This window comes from Typha latifolia, chromosome 12 (genome assembly GCF_019914945.1).
Source record: "Typha latifolia isolate L0001 chromosome 12, TyphaL0001v2, whole genome shotgun sequence".
Lineage (NCBI taxonomy): Eukaryota > Viridiplantae > Streptophyta > Magnoliopsida > Poales > Typhaceae > Typha > Typha latifolia.
The window spans coordinates 431,469-447,170 of NC_133097.1; the positions used below are offsets into that span (position 1 = coordinate 431,469).

Here is a 15,702-nt window from a genome sequence, read left to right on the forward strand (position 1 = left end):
TGCACATCTTCAGGTCAGACTCGAATCTGATGGTACCCTGCGCGAAGGTCGAGCTTACTAAAGTAGGATGCCCTCATCAGCTCGTTTAGTAGCTCCTCAATAACTGGTATGGGGTACCGATCCTCGACCGTGATGGCGTTTAGCATGCGGTAGTCCACACAAAAATGCCAACTCCTATCCTTCTTCCTTACCAGTAAGACTAGTGAAGAGTATGCGCTCCGACTCGGCTAGATGATACTCTGCTCTAGCATCTCGGTGACTAGCCTCAAGATTTCCTCCTTCTGCACATGTGGGTATCAATAGGGTCGAACGTTGGCATGTTCGACCCTTGGTACAATCTCAATCCTATGGTCGGCACGCTTGGCAGTGGGTAGCCCTATTGGGGCTTCAAACAACCCAACAAAGTCAGTAAGCAACTGGACTAGATCAGCAGGTTTACTTGAGCTTGGAGCGGGCTCAAGTATAGTCGGGGCCAACTATAGGAAATAGGAGAGCTCTCCAGCACCCGGCACGCCAATCAAGAGCTGCAGCGTAGGATGTGGCTGCATTCGGATCCTATCTAATTTACCACTTGTCCATCCCTCCAGAATGTGAGCCATAACCAGGCCTAGGCTCTAGGGCTTCTAGGTGCCCAAGACCATGTCTGCCCTACATAGTGTCAGGGGGTACAAGTCCACCATGAAGTTCTAGCCCTGCACCCTCAATGAGAACCCGCGACAAATGCTCTCCGCTCGAAGCTTTGTGCCGTCTCCAATGGTCACCTCAAAGCCGATGGTGGGATCGGCCTCCAATCCAATCCTCCGCACGAGCCGCTCATCCAAAAAGTTATGCGTACTCTCGGTGTCAATGAGTATGTGTACCCTATGCTTCTTGACCACCCCATCCACCCGTAGGGTTTTCGGGGTGCTCGTCACCGAGTAAGCATGCATGAAAATCTCGGCAGTTATATCCTCCTCTAGGCCCTCGTCAGCGGTCTCCATTAGCTCCTCCATGGCTACATCATCCTCTATCAACTCCTCGCTTGTCTCCTCATGGTCATCAATCAACATCACGTTGCTAGTGGCTTCGGCACAACGGTGGCCCAGAGTGAACCGCTCGTCACATCGAAAGCACGAGCCCTTAACCTTGTTCTCTTGCACCTATGCAGGTGTGAGAGTGCGAACTACGAGTCGTGCCCCTCCTCTTCTGGGTCCCGTAACTAGTCTTTGTGTCGTCCTCACACCAAAGGGGGCATGAGTAACCCTTGGAGCAACTGTCGGCCATCCGCCCCTATCTAGTACACCTGGGAGGATCCGGCTATCCCGATCAGTCCATGAGGTCCTCATGGCACTCCTTACGGCTGCGTGCTTCTGCTCTATCTACGTGGCGTCCTCGAAGGCCTCACTCAAGGTCTAAGGTCGTAAGGAAAGAACATTGGCCTTGACCTCCTCGCGTTGGTCGGAGATGAATGTGCTGATCAGTAGCTACTGTTGTGACACCCAAACTCTAAACACGTGCATGGCACGAGCCCACACGGCACATGCATAGCACCTGACCATTCAGTTAGATACTAATAATCAAATAAACCTGTAGTAACATCATGATTTTATCCACAACATTTAAACTGAAAAAAAACTCAAGTCTGACTGTCAACAACATACAAATAACCCTATATGGGCCCCACACAGGCCACAACATATCATCAAGAGCTTTTCACAACTACATATATATAACGGTAGTATATACATCATTATACAAGTACAAAGTCACCTACTAGAATATAAGACAAGGATAAAGACATACTTGGAGGATGTCCACAAGTATATCAAATAAGAGAACTCAACTAGCGCAAAACACTAACCACACACTACTCTTTACCCACTCGCGAGGTCTCTAAGGGAGTATCCTGCTCCACTCGCTCACCTAGGTTTTTGAAAGGAGAAAATAAAGAGAATCATGAGCTAAAAGCTCAGTGATTATACCTTACCCTGAATCAGTGATGCCAAACAGAGAGTAAATCATGTACTGGATAATATGAATCAGAAAGTAGTATGATGCCATATATGAACATATATATATATATGTATCCTCAATGACATATATATGAATGAAATTAATCCTCATGAATGAGCATATTATATCCTCATCTAAAAATATATCACATGATGAAATTACCATATAACATCACCGAATATAACGACATATCATGTATAACAATAATGGAACTTGTCACATCAATGATGATGCATGATGCGTGCAAACTACTAGATAATCGTATATGTCAGAGCGAGATATAATCAACATATCTCTCACTATCACAATTAACTGTCTCAACTCTAAATATTATCTATCATGCTGGACTACGGTATCCGACCCCAAACTTGATACACATCATGTCACAAGCTCAGAGCATACCCTGTCATATGCTAAGAGTATCTCTGTAGATAAATCATACCCTATCATACGCTAATGGTATCTCAGAAGAAAGTAATCATACCTTGCCATACGCTAAGGGTATATCAATGATAGTTGTACTCTGTCATACGCTAACAGTACAACCATCAGCCATCACCATACTCTGCCATATGCTAAGAGTATGTCCAGTACCAGTCCGGACCAGATACTGTTTCAGCAATCACATCATATCACATCACATCACATCACATACACATGTACTTTTATGATTTCCTATACATGATAAATCATATGCATATATCCAGTACGACAACAAATCATGCAACTCAGGAATTTAGGTGGTAAAGAAGCCGAGAGAAAAATGATGCAATGCCGATTCTAACCATGTATACTTTTGCTAGTCTGTCACATATATACTCATGATAGAGATCATCCCGACATAAAAACCATAGCAGTATAATCATCTCGATATATCACCAATGTACTCATATCTCAAATCAGCCTAATCAAATGTATGATAAAATATGCTTGACTGAAATCATCTCTAGATAAAATCATATAATCATGCTAGAGGCCAAAACATGCGTGTACATAATATATACTATAACATAATTTGAGAAAGGCGTCTAGGGGATAAGACTACTCACACTACTGCAAATACCAAATCACCTGCTACGATAACGATCAAGCCTCGATAGCTAGGTCCACAGGGTCTTGAACAAGGGGGTCGGGATCTGAAATTATTTATAACAAACATGTCAGTTTTATATTAATTAAAATTAACCCGACAAAATGATAGTTTTTAGTTGTAATTATGTACTCTTCAATTCTATATTTGTTTTTTTTATTTATTAATCATAATTATATTATTTACTAGTGTATTTAAAATATATTTTATCTATCTACTATTCTCTTTGATAATTAAGAAAATAATAATTAAGTTACTGCAATTAATTATGTAAGAGTATACGTACATAACCCTAAAATTTCTTAGGATTAAAATAGTAATTTATATTGCAGATATTTTGCTAAACATGATATAATTAGAACTATATACTAACTATGATATAATTATATTTAACTTATATAACTTAAATTCATTAAATTAACTAAGCTAAACTAATTGTGCATATCTATATATATATATATAGAAAAAATAATTTTGTATATAGTGCTGGGCTCAGCCCAGCACCATGCACAGCAAGGCGCTGCAAGGGCGCTGGGCCGAGCCCAGCACCCCTTGCAGAGTGCAGCTAGGGAGAGAAAGGAAGAAGGAGGAGGAGAGGAAGAAGAAGAAGAAGAAGAAGAAGAAAGAAGAAAAAGAAGAAGAAGAAGAAGAGGAAGAAGGTTGGGCCATGGGGGAGGGGTACGGCCGCTGGTGGCCACTCAGCGGTCGGCCTCTCGCCGACGACTCAATCCTCCGGCGGTCCGAGAGAAAGAGAGGTAGAGAGAGAGAGAGAGAGAGAGAGAGAGAAGGAGGGAAGCTCACCGGCGTTAGTGGATGTGGCGGCGGCAGCAGGTAGAGAGAGAGAAGGGGTGTTAGAGAGAGAGAGAAAGAGAGGAAGATGAGAATGAATCTGAGAGAGAGAGAAAGAGAGAGAGAGAAACAGTGGGGAGGGGGCTGCGGCGGCGGCAGTAGGGGCCCACCGCGCCAGCTGGCTCGGCCAGGTTGGCCGGGCCGGCGCTTAGGGCGCGTGGCGCCCAACACCGCTGCCACTGCATGGCACAAACTGTCGTGCCATGCAGTGCAGTTTTTCTTTTCTTTTCTTTTCTTTTTTTTAACTTGGGCTTGGGTTATTACAACTGTGGCCAAAGGGGTCGGCACTAGCTATTCACACACTCAAACTCCTCTTGGTACGTAGCAACGGATGTCAACTAAACCAATTTGGAGAGTGTGGCATGATTGTCCTCGAAGCTGGAGGCCCCAAATCGCCTCAAGAGACCCTCTATCCACTCAGTCCACATCCCAAATAATTAGTGAGCGCTCACCGACTGGTCCCAATGTAGGGCACCCCTGCAAGTGAAAACCCAGCAACACTTTCACATCTTCCGCGGTGCCCTAGTACTTAAAAAACTGCTCAGCTCGAAAAATCCAATCTAGTGGATTACCTCCTTAGAATTTTAGAAAGTCGAGCCGTGTAGTGCGTCCTCAAATGCCTTTATCACGGTTGTGATCAAGCGTCATCTCCGGCCTGATCACAGATGGGTGAAATATTTGTACCCTGGGGTCACGTCATCTCTGATCATCCCTATCACAATGCACACCTAAGTCCTCCTAATTCCACCAAGGGTTTGCTCCCATATCAGTCTCTTTGTCCGGGTTCCATCCACCCGATCCATGGTTCCTTGGATTGGGTTGAGGAGGAGAAAGGGGGCCTCTCAGCCTCACAGCTGCTGCCCAAGGAAAAGCAGGCGGTGGAGGGGGGAGTCCATCTGGCTTGGTGGCATGGACTCGAGGAAGCCCACGGGTTGGCCCCATGCCTTCCCTCATTGGGGAGGGTTGGCCGTACAGCAGTGGAGATGAAGGTTGAGGCAACAACGACTCCCTATAGCCAGCGGTAGGCCAAGTGGTGGTCGGCTTTGATGAGATTCCTTTCGGGATGAACGACTGGGTCTGCAACTCCGGTGGCCGGCCGACTCCTTGGCTTGACTCGCCTTCCTCTAGCCCGTGAGAAACATGGTGTTGGGCTTGAGTTAGGCGGTCGAGAGGTGTGCAGCATCAGTGCTTCCCATACAGTCGCTACCGGGGTATCATTGGCTCCGGCGGCCGGCGTTGGTCTTGCGGCTGGCCGCCGAGCACCAAGGCCCTTAAATCCGCCCTCAACCCTTTCATCTCCTCTTGAGATTTTTCTTGGAGGTCGAACAACCTTTGGAGAAGGGTAGTGGTGGAGCTCCTTCTGTCATCGGTATGCTCAGTGCACTCAAGAAGGCCTCAGCCTTCGTCGGACCCACAGCACTAGTGGTGGTTGGAATCTCCTCGCCTGTTGTCAGCTCCGCAGTGACCCTCCTGCTCACCGTCGCCCGCGTGGTGGTCATGGCCGAGGATGGAGTGACTATGATACCACTGAATGGTGGAGAAGCTGGCGTCGGCTTGGGAATGCAAGTAATGGTGGTTTCGGGTGAGGTGGTTGGGTTGCTGCAGGTTGGCAGTGGAGATGGAGGTTGTAGGGAGGTTAATGGAGTGAAGATGATGGCTATGGGGGTGAGCGGTTTAGGGAAGAAGGTAGGTGGGTGAGGGGATAGCGTCGGTCACATGAGCTGAGGGGGGAGTACGAGTTGGGAGCTGGTGTGCATGGGTTCAGCTGGTGGCCTCCGGGATGTCGCTAGAGAGAGAGAGAGAGGAAGCAAATTAGGGAAATCTTTTCTAACCCTTGAGGTGCTCACCACACCACATCATAGTGGCTATCCTATACTAGGTTACTTGCTCTCCAAACAACCATAAACTAGACTCAAATGACTAGACCAACTCAAATTCGACTTGATTCGACTAGACTAACCCGACCGCTCAGCTCTAGGCTAGTTCACAACATATATCTTTGGTAATATCTCATGTGCACTTAAAGATAACTATCCTATATCCAAACTACTCAAAAGCATTTGTACTCCAATTAGAAATTTTGGTTTCTTCCAAACAAATAAAATCAAGTTGTTCTTGAAGAATAAAATCACTAATGAACCTCCTCTTCTCAGCTTTATCCATACCCGTAAGATTCCAAAGGATGCCTTTCATTGAATATCATTTGACCCCACGCTGGCATTTCCATCTCCTAGGGAGCTCAAGAAGGCCAAAAGCCCTTTCTCTCTCCAAAGTCAATCCCCACAAATATCCATGATTTGCAGTAATTCACCAAGATAACTTATAGAAAAATTGAAGTTACATGAGGCTTTAAGTCAAATTTGGAGAAAGTTCATTTGCCACTTTAAATCACAAAAATTAAATATGGGTTTCATTTCAATTTCATTATTTTCAAGTAGTAAAAATTCGATTCAAATAACACCAACCGAAATTTATTCAAATGAAATAAAATAAAGTCCCATCTAGAATTGATTCCATACATAGTATTACAAATTTAAGAGCAGCACAAGTAGAATTTCTCGTGTCAATAATAGGAGATTGAACCTCTCTTCGGGCACATCACAGGTTCGAAGACCCAAATGACCAGTCACAACAAGAACTACCATGTAGCCAAGTATAAAAGCCAAACAAAGAAACCAAGGATTTTCAGCATATGAGAATCGTATATTCTGGAAGAATTATAAATTCTTTTGATGATTTTGAACCGAATGAGATGTCATTAGTGAATACAAGCACAAAATCTAGCTGAAAGCTATCATTTATACAACATCACATTCAATCTTGCACCTTGTACCTGCCCCAAAATTGCCCCAGAATCACCCTGGTAAGACAACACTTGTCATCGCTCTCCTGTACAGTATTTCTACCCTCCAGATTCATCGACAATGGACAAAGCAAGATCAGGAGATTCAGATACCCGGATGGCATCAGCAATCCTAAGAGCCATGACAGATTTGTATGTTGCCAACTCAGCATTCGCTAAGAGCATCTGAGCTCTACTCCGCAGTTTAATGGCCAACTCGACAGCTCGACTTGCCGCACTTTCTGCTTCTTGGACCCTCTGCAAAGGGTCCTCCTTTGCTCCAGCTGCACAAGCACAAGATCAAATGAGTTACATAGCCTCATAATAGGTGACATGAGGAAACTATTGAATGACCCTCCTTTAGCATAAGTGACGAATAAGCAGGTCATACAGTAGATCAAGCAAGAAACAAGCTTTACAATGTCTACATGAGTAAAAGCAATATAATCAATCCCATTATAAATAAAGAATATCAACCTTGAAATATTAATTGCTAAGTACTGATACTTCATTGACTTGTTATAAAACAGATGTTCAAAGGCTGCTTATAGGATTATAACAACAAAAGAAGTAGTGAATCAGGGTTTCATTTAAAAAGCAAATATTGAGATGCTACTAAATGATCAACACAAATGAAGAGTAAGTCTGATTGATACATACCATAGGTTCAAGACTAAAATTCAAACTTTTATTTGAGGCCGAACTCAAACAGAGCTCGAAATAGTTTACCAAATCCAGATACTTGGTTTTACGACAATTGACTCTTGCGAGGAAATGCCTCGTCATACTCATGACATAACTTGCTAAGCATATTAAACACATTAATAAAGGCATTGTTTAGATTAACAGGAGTTCCATAAATGAAATTTTATCATATGTAACTCATTATGTCAGACCTATTATATCCAACATAAGCTCAATATTTAATGGACTAATAAACAATAACGAGCTAAAATATTCTAGCCTGGCCCAAATCGAGTGATTGGTGGGTCGGGCCGTGAATAAAAAATTTAAGCCCGATCGGCCTGAAAAGCCCGGCCCAACCAGCCTAATGATCACCTCTAGACGTGTGCTTCTCTCTCACACTCTCACCACCTCAACTATTCCTTCTCTCTATAATATCACAGAAGATTAGATGTTATTTTTATTTTTATTTTTAAATGTATGTTTGCTAATTGCTATTTTGCTAAGAGACAGAGCTATTACTATTTGTGAATGATTATTTGTTTTCTGCAAGTATGTGATTAGTATTTATAAATTAATGTTTGTCATTATCATAAGCTAGTTATGAATGTTCACTATTACGCTGATTATTTTTTATAATTGTGATTACTATTTGTGAATTAGTTGCTATTCCACTAGAGAAATTATTGTTAATTTTATATATAGTATATATCTATATCATATATAATTACTTTTATTTTTTATATATGAAAAATGTTAGACTGCCTTGGAGCCCACATATAGGTGCTATGCATTGGGGGACGGCCTCCAAACCACGATTACTTTTAAAAGCATTGAAGATAATTATTCTAAGGTATAACGATAAATATGTTTTGAAAGGTGGCCACGGATTACGGGTGACCACCCCACCGCATAGCGCCTAAGCGAAAGACAAGCGTCAATGTAGATGCCAAGGCAATCTAGTATTTTGATATATAAAAAATTAATAATAATTATATGTATATATGATATATACTAATGTAGAGTATATATAAATTTTCTATGATGCACTACACCAAAATACCAAATATAATGATCACAATTTATAACCATAATAAGTTCACAACCATAATGTGTAACAATATGATAATATACTAATATGCTCATCAAGGATATTAGAACAATAGTACAAGATTATCAAAAAATAAATAAAGACAGGTAATGAGGTGAAATTGAACAATAGTACAGGGTGTAAAATAAAAATTGTCCTTTCAGAAGATAACTTGCCCACTTGCTTATGTTCTATTGTATCTCATCACATTTTTCTTTTCACTAGTGATAGAGAGAGATAACACCTCTTCTCCCCACCTACCCGGTTCTCCATACTTACTCCCTTTCTCCATGCTTAACACCCCTCTCGAATATCCATTTCTTTCAGTTCAGTGCTTTACTCCATTTCCCAACCTCTCGTACCTCTCTCTTTTCTTCAATTACATCAAATTTCTCACTTCCTCTCCTTTACTTCCCTATTCCTCTTTCATCCACCTCAACCTCTCCCGAAATCTTTAGTGGGCAGCTCATCTGCCATTTCCCAGCCATGTTTTAGGTTTGCAGGGTGGCCGCCAAGACAGCCATCTCCGACACTTTTCAAAACACTGACAATCACAACCTAAAAGACACTAGTAATTTAAAGACACTAAAATAAATAACTTATCCTAGGAGACCTGAGCGTGTGTTCTTCCAATTACTATAGATTTTTCTTTTTGATTATTTGGCAAATCATAGCTGCTATCAAAAGTAAATTTCATAATAGTTCTTATGATTTATTTTCTCAAATAACTTCCGTTAAAATACCTTGTTGCACTTTCGTAATTTTAGGATTATTCAAAATCCTGTATCAATAGTTTTTAATTCAATTTTTTAGAGAAGTGGGAGCATAATGATGTCCCAATTAAACTGTTGTTGTTAGGATTCGAACCCAAAAATACTCATACAATATAAACCCCTCTAAGGCTCTAACCATCTGAGCACAATTCCAGTAGCTACTTTGTAGTTCTATCTGATTTAATTATACATCTATTATCATTTCTTATTCAATGCCCAGAATCCTTATATGACAACAAAGTTTATGTGACATCTGTTACCATTTCCAAAAATAAAAATAAAAAGTCCAACACCTAATGGAGAGTAAAAATACCTTGAAAGAAAATCTCTGGTTTACCAATTCCAGCTTGGCTCCTTTGTCTCTTAAAAGACCTTTTTTTCCTTAGAAACGGCTTATGTATCAATTGCGCTCTCCTCAACGGTGCACCCTGCTTGAAAAATTAGAGATTAGCATATATATGACTATCAAGGAAATTATAACATCAAGCTTGTTCCACAATTAGGGGAACAAGAGGTAAGATTTATATCTGAGTGTATATGATCCAAATCTGAATCCAGAGAACAATCTAGTCTACTACCAGGACCTGAATCTGAAACTAACTAGATTATCGGGTTAGTTTTTGGTGCATGGCCTGTGTTGCATACAAAATCCAAATCTTGATTCAAATTCAAAGACTGACACATCTTGCTTTAAGGATTAAAACCTGATATTTCTACTCAGATGCAAATCAAGTTAGAACGTTTCACTCAACATTAGATATAAAATAGCTAAACAAGAAAGCAGTATTACTTATGTAGATTGTTCCTTAACTTGCATGTAACGCTACTTAGGGGGAAAAAAAACCTACTCCAATGATATGAATAATGGGCACATGACAACATTTTGTGCACAATGTATTAGTACATACAGAAATGCAGATATGAAGGATTCTATACTCGGCAAATATGGGGACTGCAGTATCATGCACAGATACCTACTTGCATTTTAAAGCACTCCCATAGACTCATGATAGAGGTAATATAAACACCATAAAACCAAAGTAGGTAACCAGCAAAATAACATTCAGTGACACAGATGTCATGCACACCAATTCATCAAAACAAATAGAGAATTTCAACTGTCATGTTTTTATTGCCACAAATGAATTGATGAACTGGCAAATGGCCTTAAAGCATCTTGACAATATATTCCTTGAAGTGAGGAAGTACTAGAAATGAAACTCGGTGCTTTATAACTATGAAGAGAAAAACCAGAAGCAGTCATTACCTGAAAAACCCTAACCAGGGCTGCACCTTTCTTGTTCCTTTTCCTTATCCAATACTCATGGAGCGCCATCAACATGTCCCGCATCCCTAAATCTCGATAATGTTCAAGCAAACTATCAACATCAGGCATTTCATCTGGATTACTATAAGATTCCTTCTCCAAGATGGAAATAATCTTCTCAAAAATATCAACTGAAATATAATTTAGGCCAGTATTTCCCAGATTAGAAGAACTAGAATTCAGTTGGCGAAGCCATTCCTCATCTTCTGAGTCCATATCATAAAAGGAATACTCCTTAGTTAGAGCTAGCTCAACCTCATCAATCATTCGGATATAGGCATCAGGACGCACAAACGAACATGTGGTATTTTCCATGTAATCAGGAACCTCTTTGACTCCTGGCACTGGAATAATCTTTACAGCAACATCCTGAGAGTTACGTAAAAGGCATTCCATGTGCAATTCCTTAAACAAAAGCCAATCCCATTTGTCAACAAACTCGAGCTTCCACCCTTGCTCCACTCCCCACATATAAGCATGAGTGAATCGGTTCACTACACAAGGCTTCAAATCTTGTGGTTTGTGCAATAACCTGGTCATACCTTGCACCTTCACAGCGAGACACCACTCATTTGAATCTGAATTCTCCAACATAACCTCAGCCCCCTCTTCTCTCCAACACCTATCAGAGCCAATAACCAAGATATTTGCACTGCAATGTGCCGAACCTATGTTCTGCTTCACCTCAGCCAAAGCCGATCTCTGTTCCTTGACCCGCTCAACAGGACTCTTCAAGGCAGACCTCTTCCGCTTCCCATGAGATGACATAGGAGTGGAAACATCACTATCATCTACATTGCTCAATGAGTCGTCACTAAAGCACACATCAAGTTCTTTCACATGGACAGCCTCAACAAGGGAACTGAGTGGGGCCAACACTCGAGCTTCAGAATGAATTCCTCCAGTGATCGGATTAGGGTGTATAGCACCTGTAGGGGATCTTGTAGAGGAAGGATGACGACTTCGGGAATGCCTCAAGGAACTCCTCTTCCTCTGGTGCTTCCGCAATAATCTTGAATCATGCAGGATAACTGCATCTTGTGTGACCGAAGTATTGTGCAATTCGTTCCGCTTCACCGCAGGAATAAGAGAAACCTCAACCTCAGCTCCCACAAATCCTGTCTCCGCAGGAACAGAAGAATCATTTTCTTCAACACCACCCGTCACACAAGGATGCGTGCGTAACCCAATTAAGTATCTCGTAATAACAACAGGTATAAATTGACGGCGAAGGAGAATACCAACGTGCAAGCTCATAAAGTAGGAGGGAAGAGCAGAGAAATTAACAGACAACAGTGGAGTAAACCACCTGGATCCATAAATCTTGCAGAGTCCACAAGAAGAAGGAGAGCTTCTGAGCACAACATTCTGAGAAGAAGATCAAATCAACTTGTAATAAATAAAACAAAGTTCATCATATAGAAATAGGAGATAAGGATATATATAGGAATAGTGGAAGCTCACATATTCCGAGTATCGAACTTGCAAGAAGTGAATGCCATGCCGCGAAAAAACACTGGCAATCAATTCTGACGAGAGGAATGCAGCCAATTCCCGAATTCTCATTCTATGGACCCTCATCCATCTCAACACAGAGATAAGAAGGCGTGAGAACCCACCGTTACCACGAGACGACTCTATCAGCACGGCAAGAAACACCCGATAACCCGAATTGGTTGCGAAATCAGCAAGTCCGAGCACCTTTTCTATTACCTCTGCTTCTCTAGCGTTCTCTCCGTGCCTCTCATCGACTACTTGTTCGAGGAAAGGTGTCACCTTTAGCTTCTTCCCGGGTTGCTTCCTCGCGAATACGATCCCATACTTCCTGTCCTCCTCCTTCGACCCCTGCGGCCTTGATCTCTTCCTACTGTACACGTTCCGAAACATCTTCCTCTCCGCGGGATCTGCTGCGGGGGGCCTCGCATCGCAACCCTGCGTCCGGGGCGCCGGCACGTGCCAGCCATGGGCAAGGAGGTGCAGCCACGGATCGCCGTCGGATGGCTTCCCCAGGGGCTTCGATAGGGCAAGGCGCTTACCGGACCGGAGAACCCTCCCGGCCGCCGCCTCCTCGGGATCTACGCCGGACCTGGTGACGGCGGATTTGGATTTGGGAAGGAAAACCCTAGTGGAGCGCCGAGTTCCGAGTGAAGGCATCAGGCTGGAGCTCAAGGGAGGTCTCGGATCTCGCATGCCGCCGCCTCATCACGCCTCATCGGCTTCCCGTCACCGGCCATCCCGCAAATCCCATCACCGCCCTGTGGGCTTACCCCTCGTTATCCACACTTCCCTTTGTCCGATCATCAAATTTTGAATTCAAATATGAATAAGAAAAATATCGTCTTCCTCGTTGTCTTCGTTTCGATGCGATGTGGAGAGAGAGAGAGAGAGAGACGGCGGTAGCACGAACGATCTAGGGTTTCTTTTTTGACGAGTGTTCGCACCGAGTTGTCTGGGCTGTACGATGGAGATCAGACGGTTGATATCAGGTTGCCCGGTTAGCTGATCGTATGCAGCCACAACTGTAGGATTTTTGTGCAATTTTCAAACCTGCAAGTCTACCACTGCCTTCCAACGGACGCATCTAAAAGCAATAAATGATTAAACATTTCTCGACCACGGATTTTGTGCCAAGTATTCAGATGCAGTAAATTCCTGCCTAAGCCTGTAGTCTGTAGAGAACCTTGTCGCTGGGATGGGCACTGATGGGCGTATCGAGACGCCATCCCAACGGTCGAGGGGATTGGTTTCGTCATCTTCTACGGGCTCCGTGTTGAGATTTAATTGGTGGAATTCGGAGAGAAAGAATAGTACTGCGGAGCAGCGGAAGCGAGGGGTTGGATAATAGATAGTAGGGGTCTAGATATTTCGGTTATTGACGAACATGTCCCTATCACGGATGCCACGGGGACCACGGGTCGACAGGGACGTGCAGAGAAGGTAACTGATCCGGTATCAGTATAATTCCAGCAGACAGCAAAATTATCCTGTGCAAAAATACGTGGCATTTTTATATAAAAAATATTATTATTATTGTAAGGGCAAAATTATATGAGAAGCATACAAACTTGCATACCACTGAATCACCCAAGTAAAGTAACTGTCCTATGTGAGTTAATTAGTATAATAGCAAGTAGAGTTGGTTAGTTTTTTTTTTTTTTTCGTCAAAAAGGTTATGGGTTCAAACTCTAAATAATATTATAGAGAAATTATTTGGTGATTTGATGCTTTGGCTCAATTCGGTTATGGCTCGACATTGCGGTTAGCTTTAAGGAACAGTTTGGCAGCACAACAGTTTAGAGCAGGTCTCGACAGGGTTTGGTTCAGAGCAATTATTTGACGACGCATATAGATTGAAACCTAGACTAGGCAGCTAAAAGCTTGGTGGAGCCTAAGTGTCTCTGTATTTAGAGAGGGTTGGCTTGTCTAACCCATATCTAGCATTCGGGCTCATGAATAATAATAAAAATTAGTAAAATAGCAAGAGGAAGAAACATAATTAAGAAAAAATTAACAAATAAAAAAATATATGGTGTGGCATATTTTAATAAGTTTGTATGAGTCAGACTCGACTCGGATGTTGAAAAGATTCTATTAACAAATCTTGAGCAGTGCATATTTTTACTGTCACAACAATAATGTGTAAGAGTTCAAGCACATCAGGGGAATAGGCACCTAAGAGAAATGCAATTATGTCTATAGACCACTGCCTTCCTTGAGTAGAGAATGCGAGGAGATTGAGGGACCCCAAGAGAGTGGCCAGGTATTATAACCGTTTTCTCGATAAAGATGACAATTTTGAACATGATATGTCGATTGGTAGTCATCTTTCTTTTTTTAAAACTTTGTTGTGACTCTCCCAAAGTTATCGCATCCTATAAGCATTTAAATGAGTTAGTATCCTTAGAGCTTGCTCCTTTCTTAATCAAATCACCATAGTCCCAGATGTCTTAAAGGAGAACATGATTCCTAAATATTAGCTCATAATATCCCATAAAGTTATAACCCTTTTGACACCCAAGGAGAAGGTGAATGATTGGTTCCACCTCTGCATGGCACATAGGGCAATTGGCATAGGAGAAAGAGAAAGAGCATAGAATCTGGTATTAGTAGGAAGCTGATCTCATCTAGCTTTCTAGACAAACAATTTAATCTTAGGAAAATTGACAATCTCTTTAGAATTGGTTACCCATTTCAAGAATAATTCAACACACCCTGAGACTCAATAAGAATTAAATGACCGAAGATACTAAGATAACACCGATAGGGTTGGGAGCTCAAACCCAAGCATCTTCGGAGATAAAGAGGGGAAGAGAAACTTGCGTATGAGCCTCCCAATGATAGGCCCAACATAGTCAAACACTCTACAATGGCTCTATCCATGATTCAACACAAGACAAAAAAAAACTTCTTAACTCGATTAGATAAAAATTAAAAAAAAAAAATTGCAAGGGATATTAAAGATCCAAGGATCATTCAAAATGAAAGAGGTGCAACCATTCCCAATAGATCAAATAATGCTTAATATGAAGGCAGAAAAAGAATGAAAAATGATAAACATGAACGATTATTGAGATGAATGCTAATAAGATGTCAAAAATTATAGTATTAAGAATGAAACACCCACACTCTAAATACACGTGTAAACTGCGTTGATAAATCCCCCACGCGGTACATCACATGACATGTCAGTAATAGAATTTCACAAGGCACAAAGCAGCATAAGTTTATACCATAAATAAACTCAACCATATGAGTCCGGATACAAGTTCCACAGGCCACAACAAGTTTTCAAGATACACATCCAAAATATAACTCTAAAGTCCAAAATACAACGTCAATCATAACACCCTCATAGGGGCTCAATATAACTAATAGACATAACTAAAATAAAAACGCAGCTACTCCTCGCTATTCGCATCTGTGTCCCCTATCTCTAAAATGATGTCATCAAGAGGTGGTGAGCACACAGCCTAGCGAGTAGGATTTATACAATCTATAATAATGAAATCACAGGTGTATATCCAATGCATGCCTATAGTTGTTAGCAATAACAGT

At 41.8% G+C, this 15,702-nt stretch overlaps 1 protein-coding gene across 1 annotated transcript; it reads right to left on the reverse strand.

The window, feature by feature from the left end:
* Positions 1-6,637: 6,637 nt before the first annotated feature.
* On the reverse strand, positions 6,638-13,045 carry LOC140798873 (uncharacterized). Its single transcript, XM_073152960.1, has 4 exons — positions 12,112-13,045; positions 10,588-12,015; positions 9,634-9,748; positions 6,638-7,057 (listed from the first exon to the last, which is right to left on the reverse strand). The coding sequence occupies exons 1-4, from the start codon at positions 12,835-12,837 to the stop codon at positions 6,834-6,836; spliced, it is 2,493 nt and encodes an 830-aa protein (XP_073009061.1). The 5' UTR covers positions 12,838-13,045; the 3' UTR covers positions 6,638-6,833.
* Positions 13,046-15,702: the final 2,657 nt, after the last annotated feature.

Excerpts from the sequence above, each read along its gene's own strand:
- LOC140798873 (XM_073152960.1), bottom strand. The coding sequence starts at position 12,837 with ATGCGAGATCCGAGACCTCCCTTGAGCTCCAGCCTGATGCCTTCACTC. Across the intron at positions 12,016-12,111 it reads AAGTTCGATACTCGGAATAT|AATGTTGTGCTCAGAAGCTC; the intron begins GTGAGCTTCCAC and ends TCTTCTTCTCAG. Across the intron at positions 7,058-9,633 it reads ACCAGAGATTTTCTTTCAAG|CTGGAGCAAAGGAGGACCCT; the intron begins GTATTTTTACTC and ends GTGCTTGTGCAG.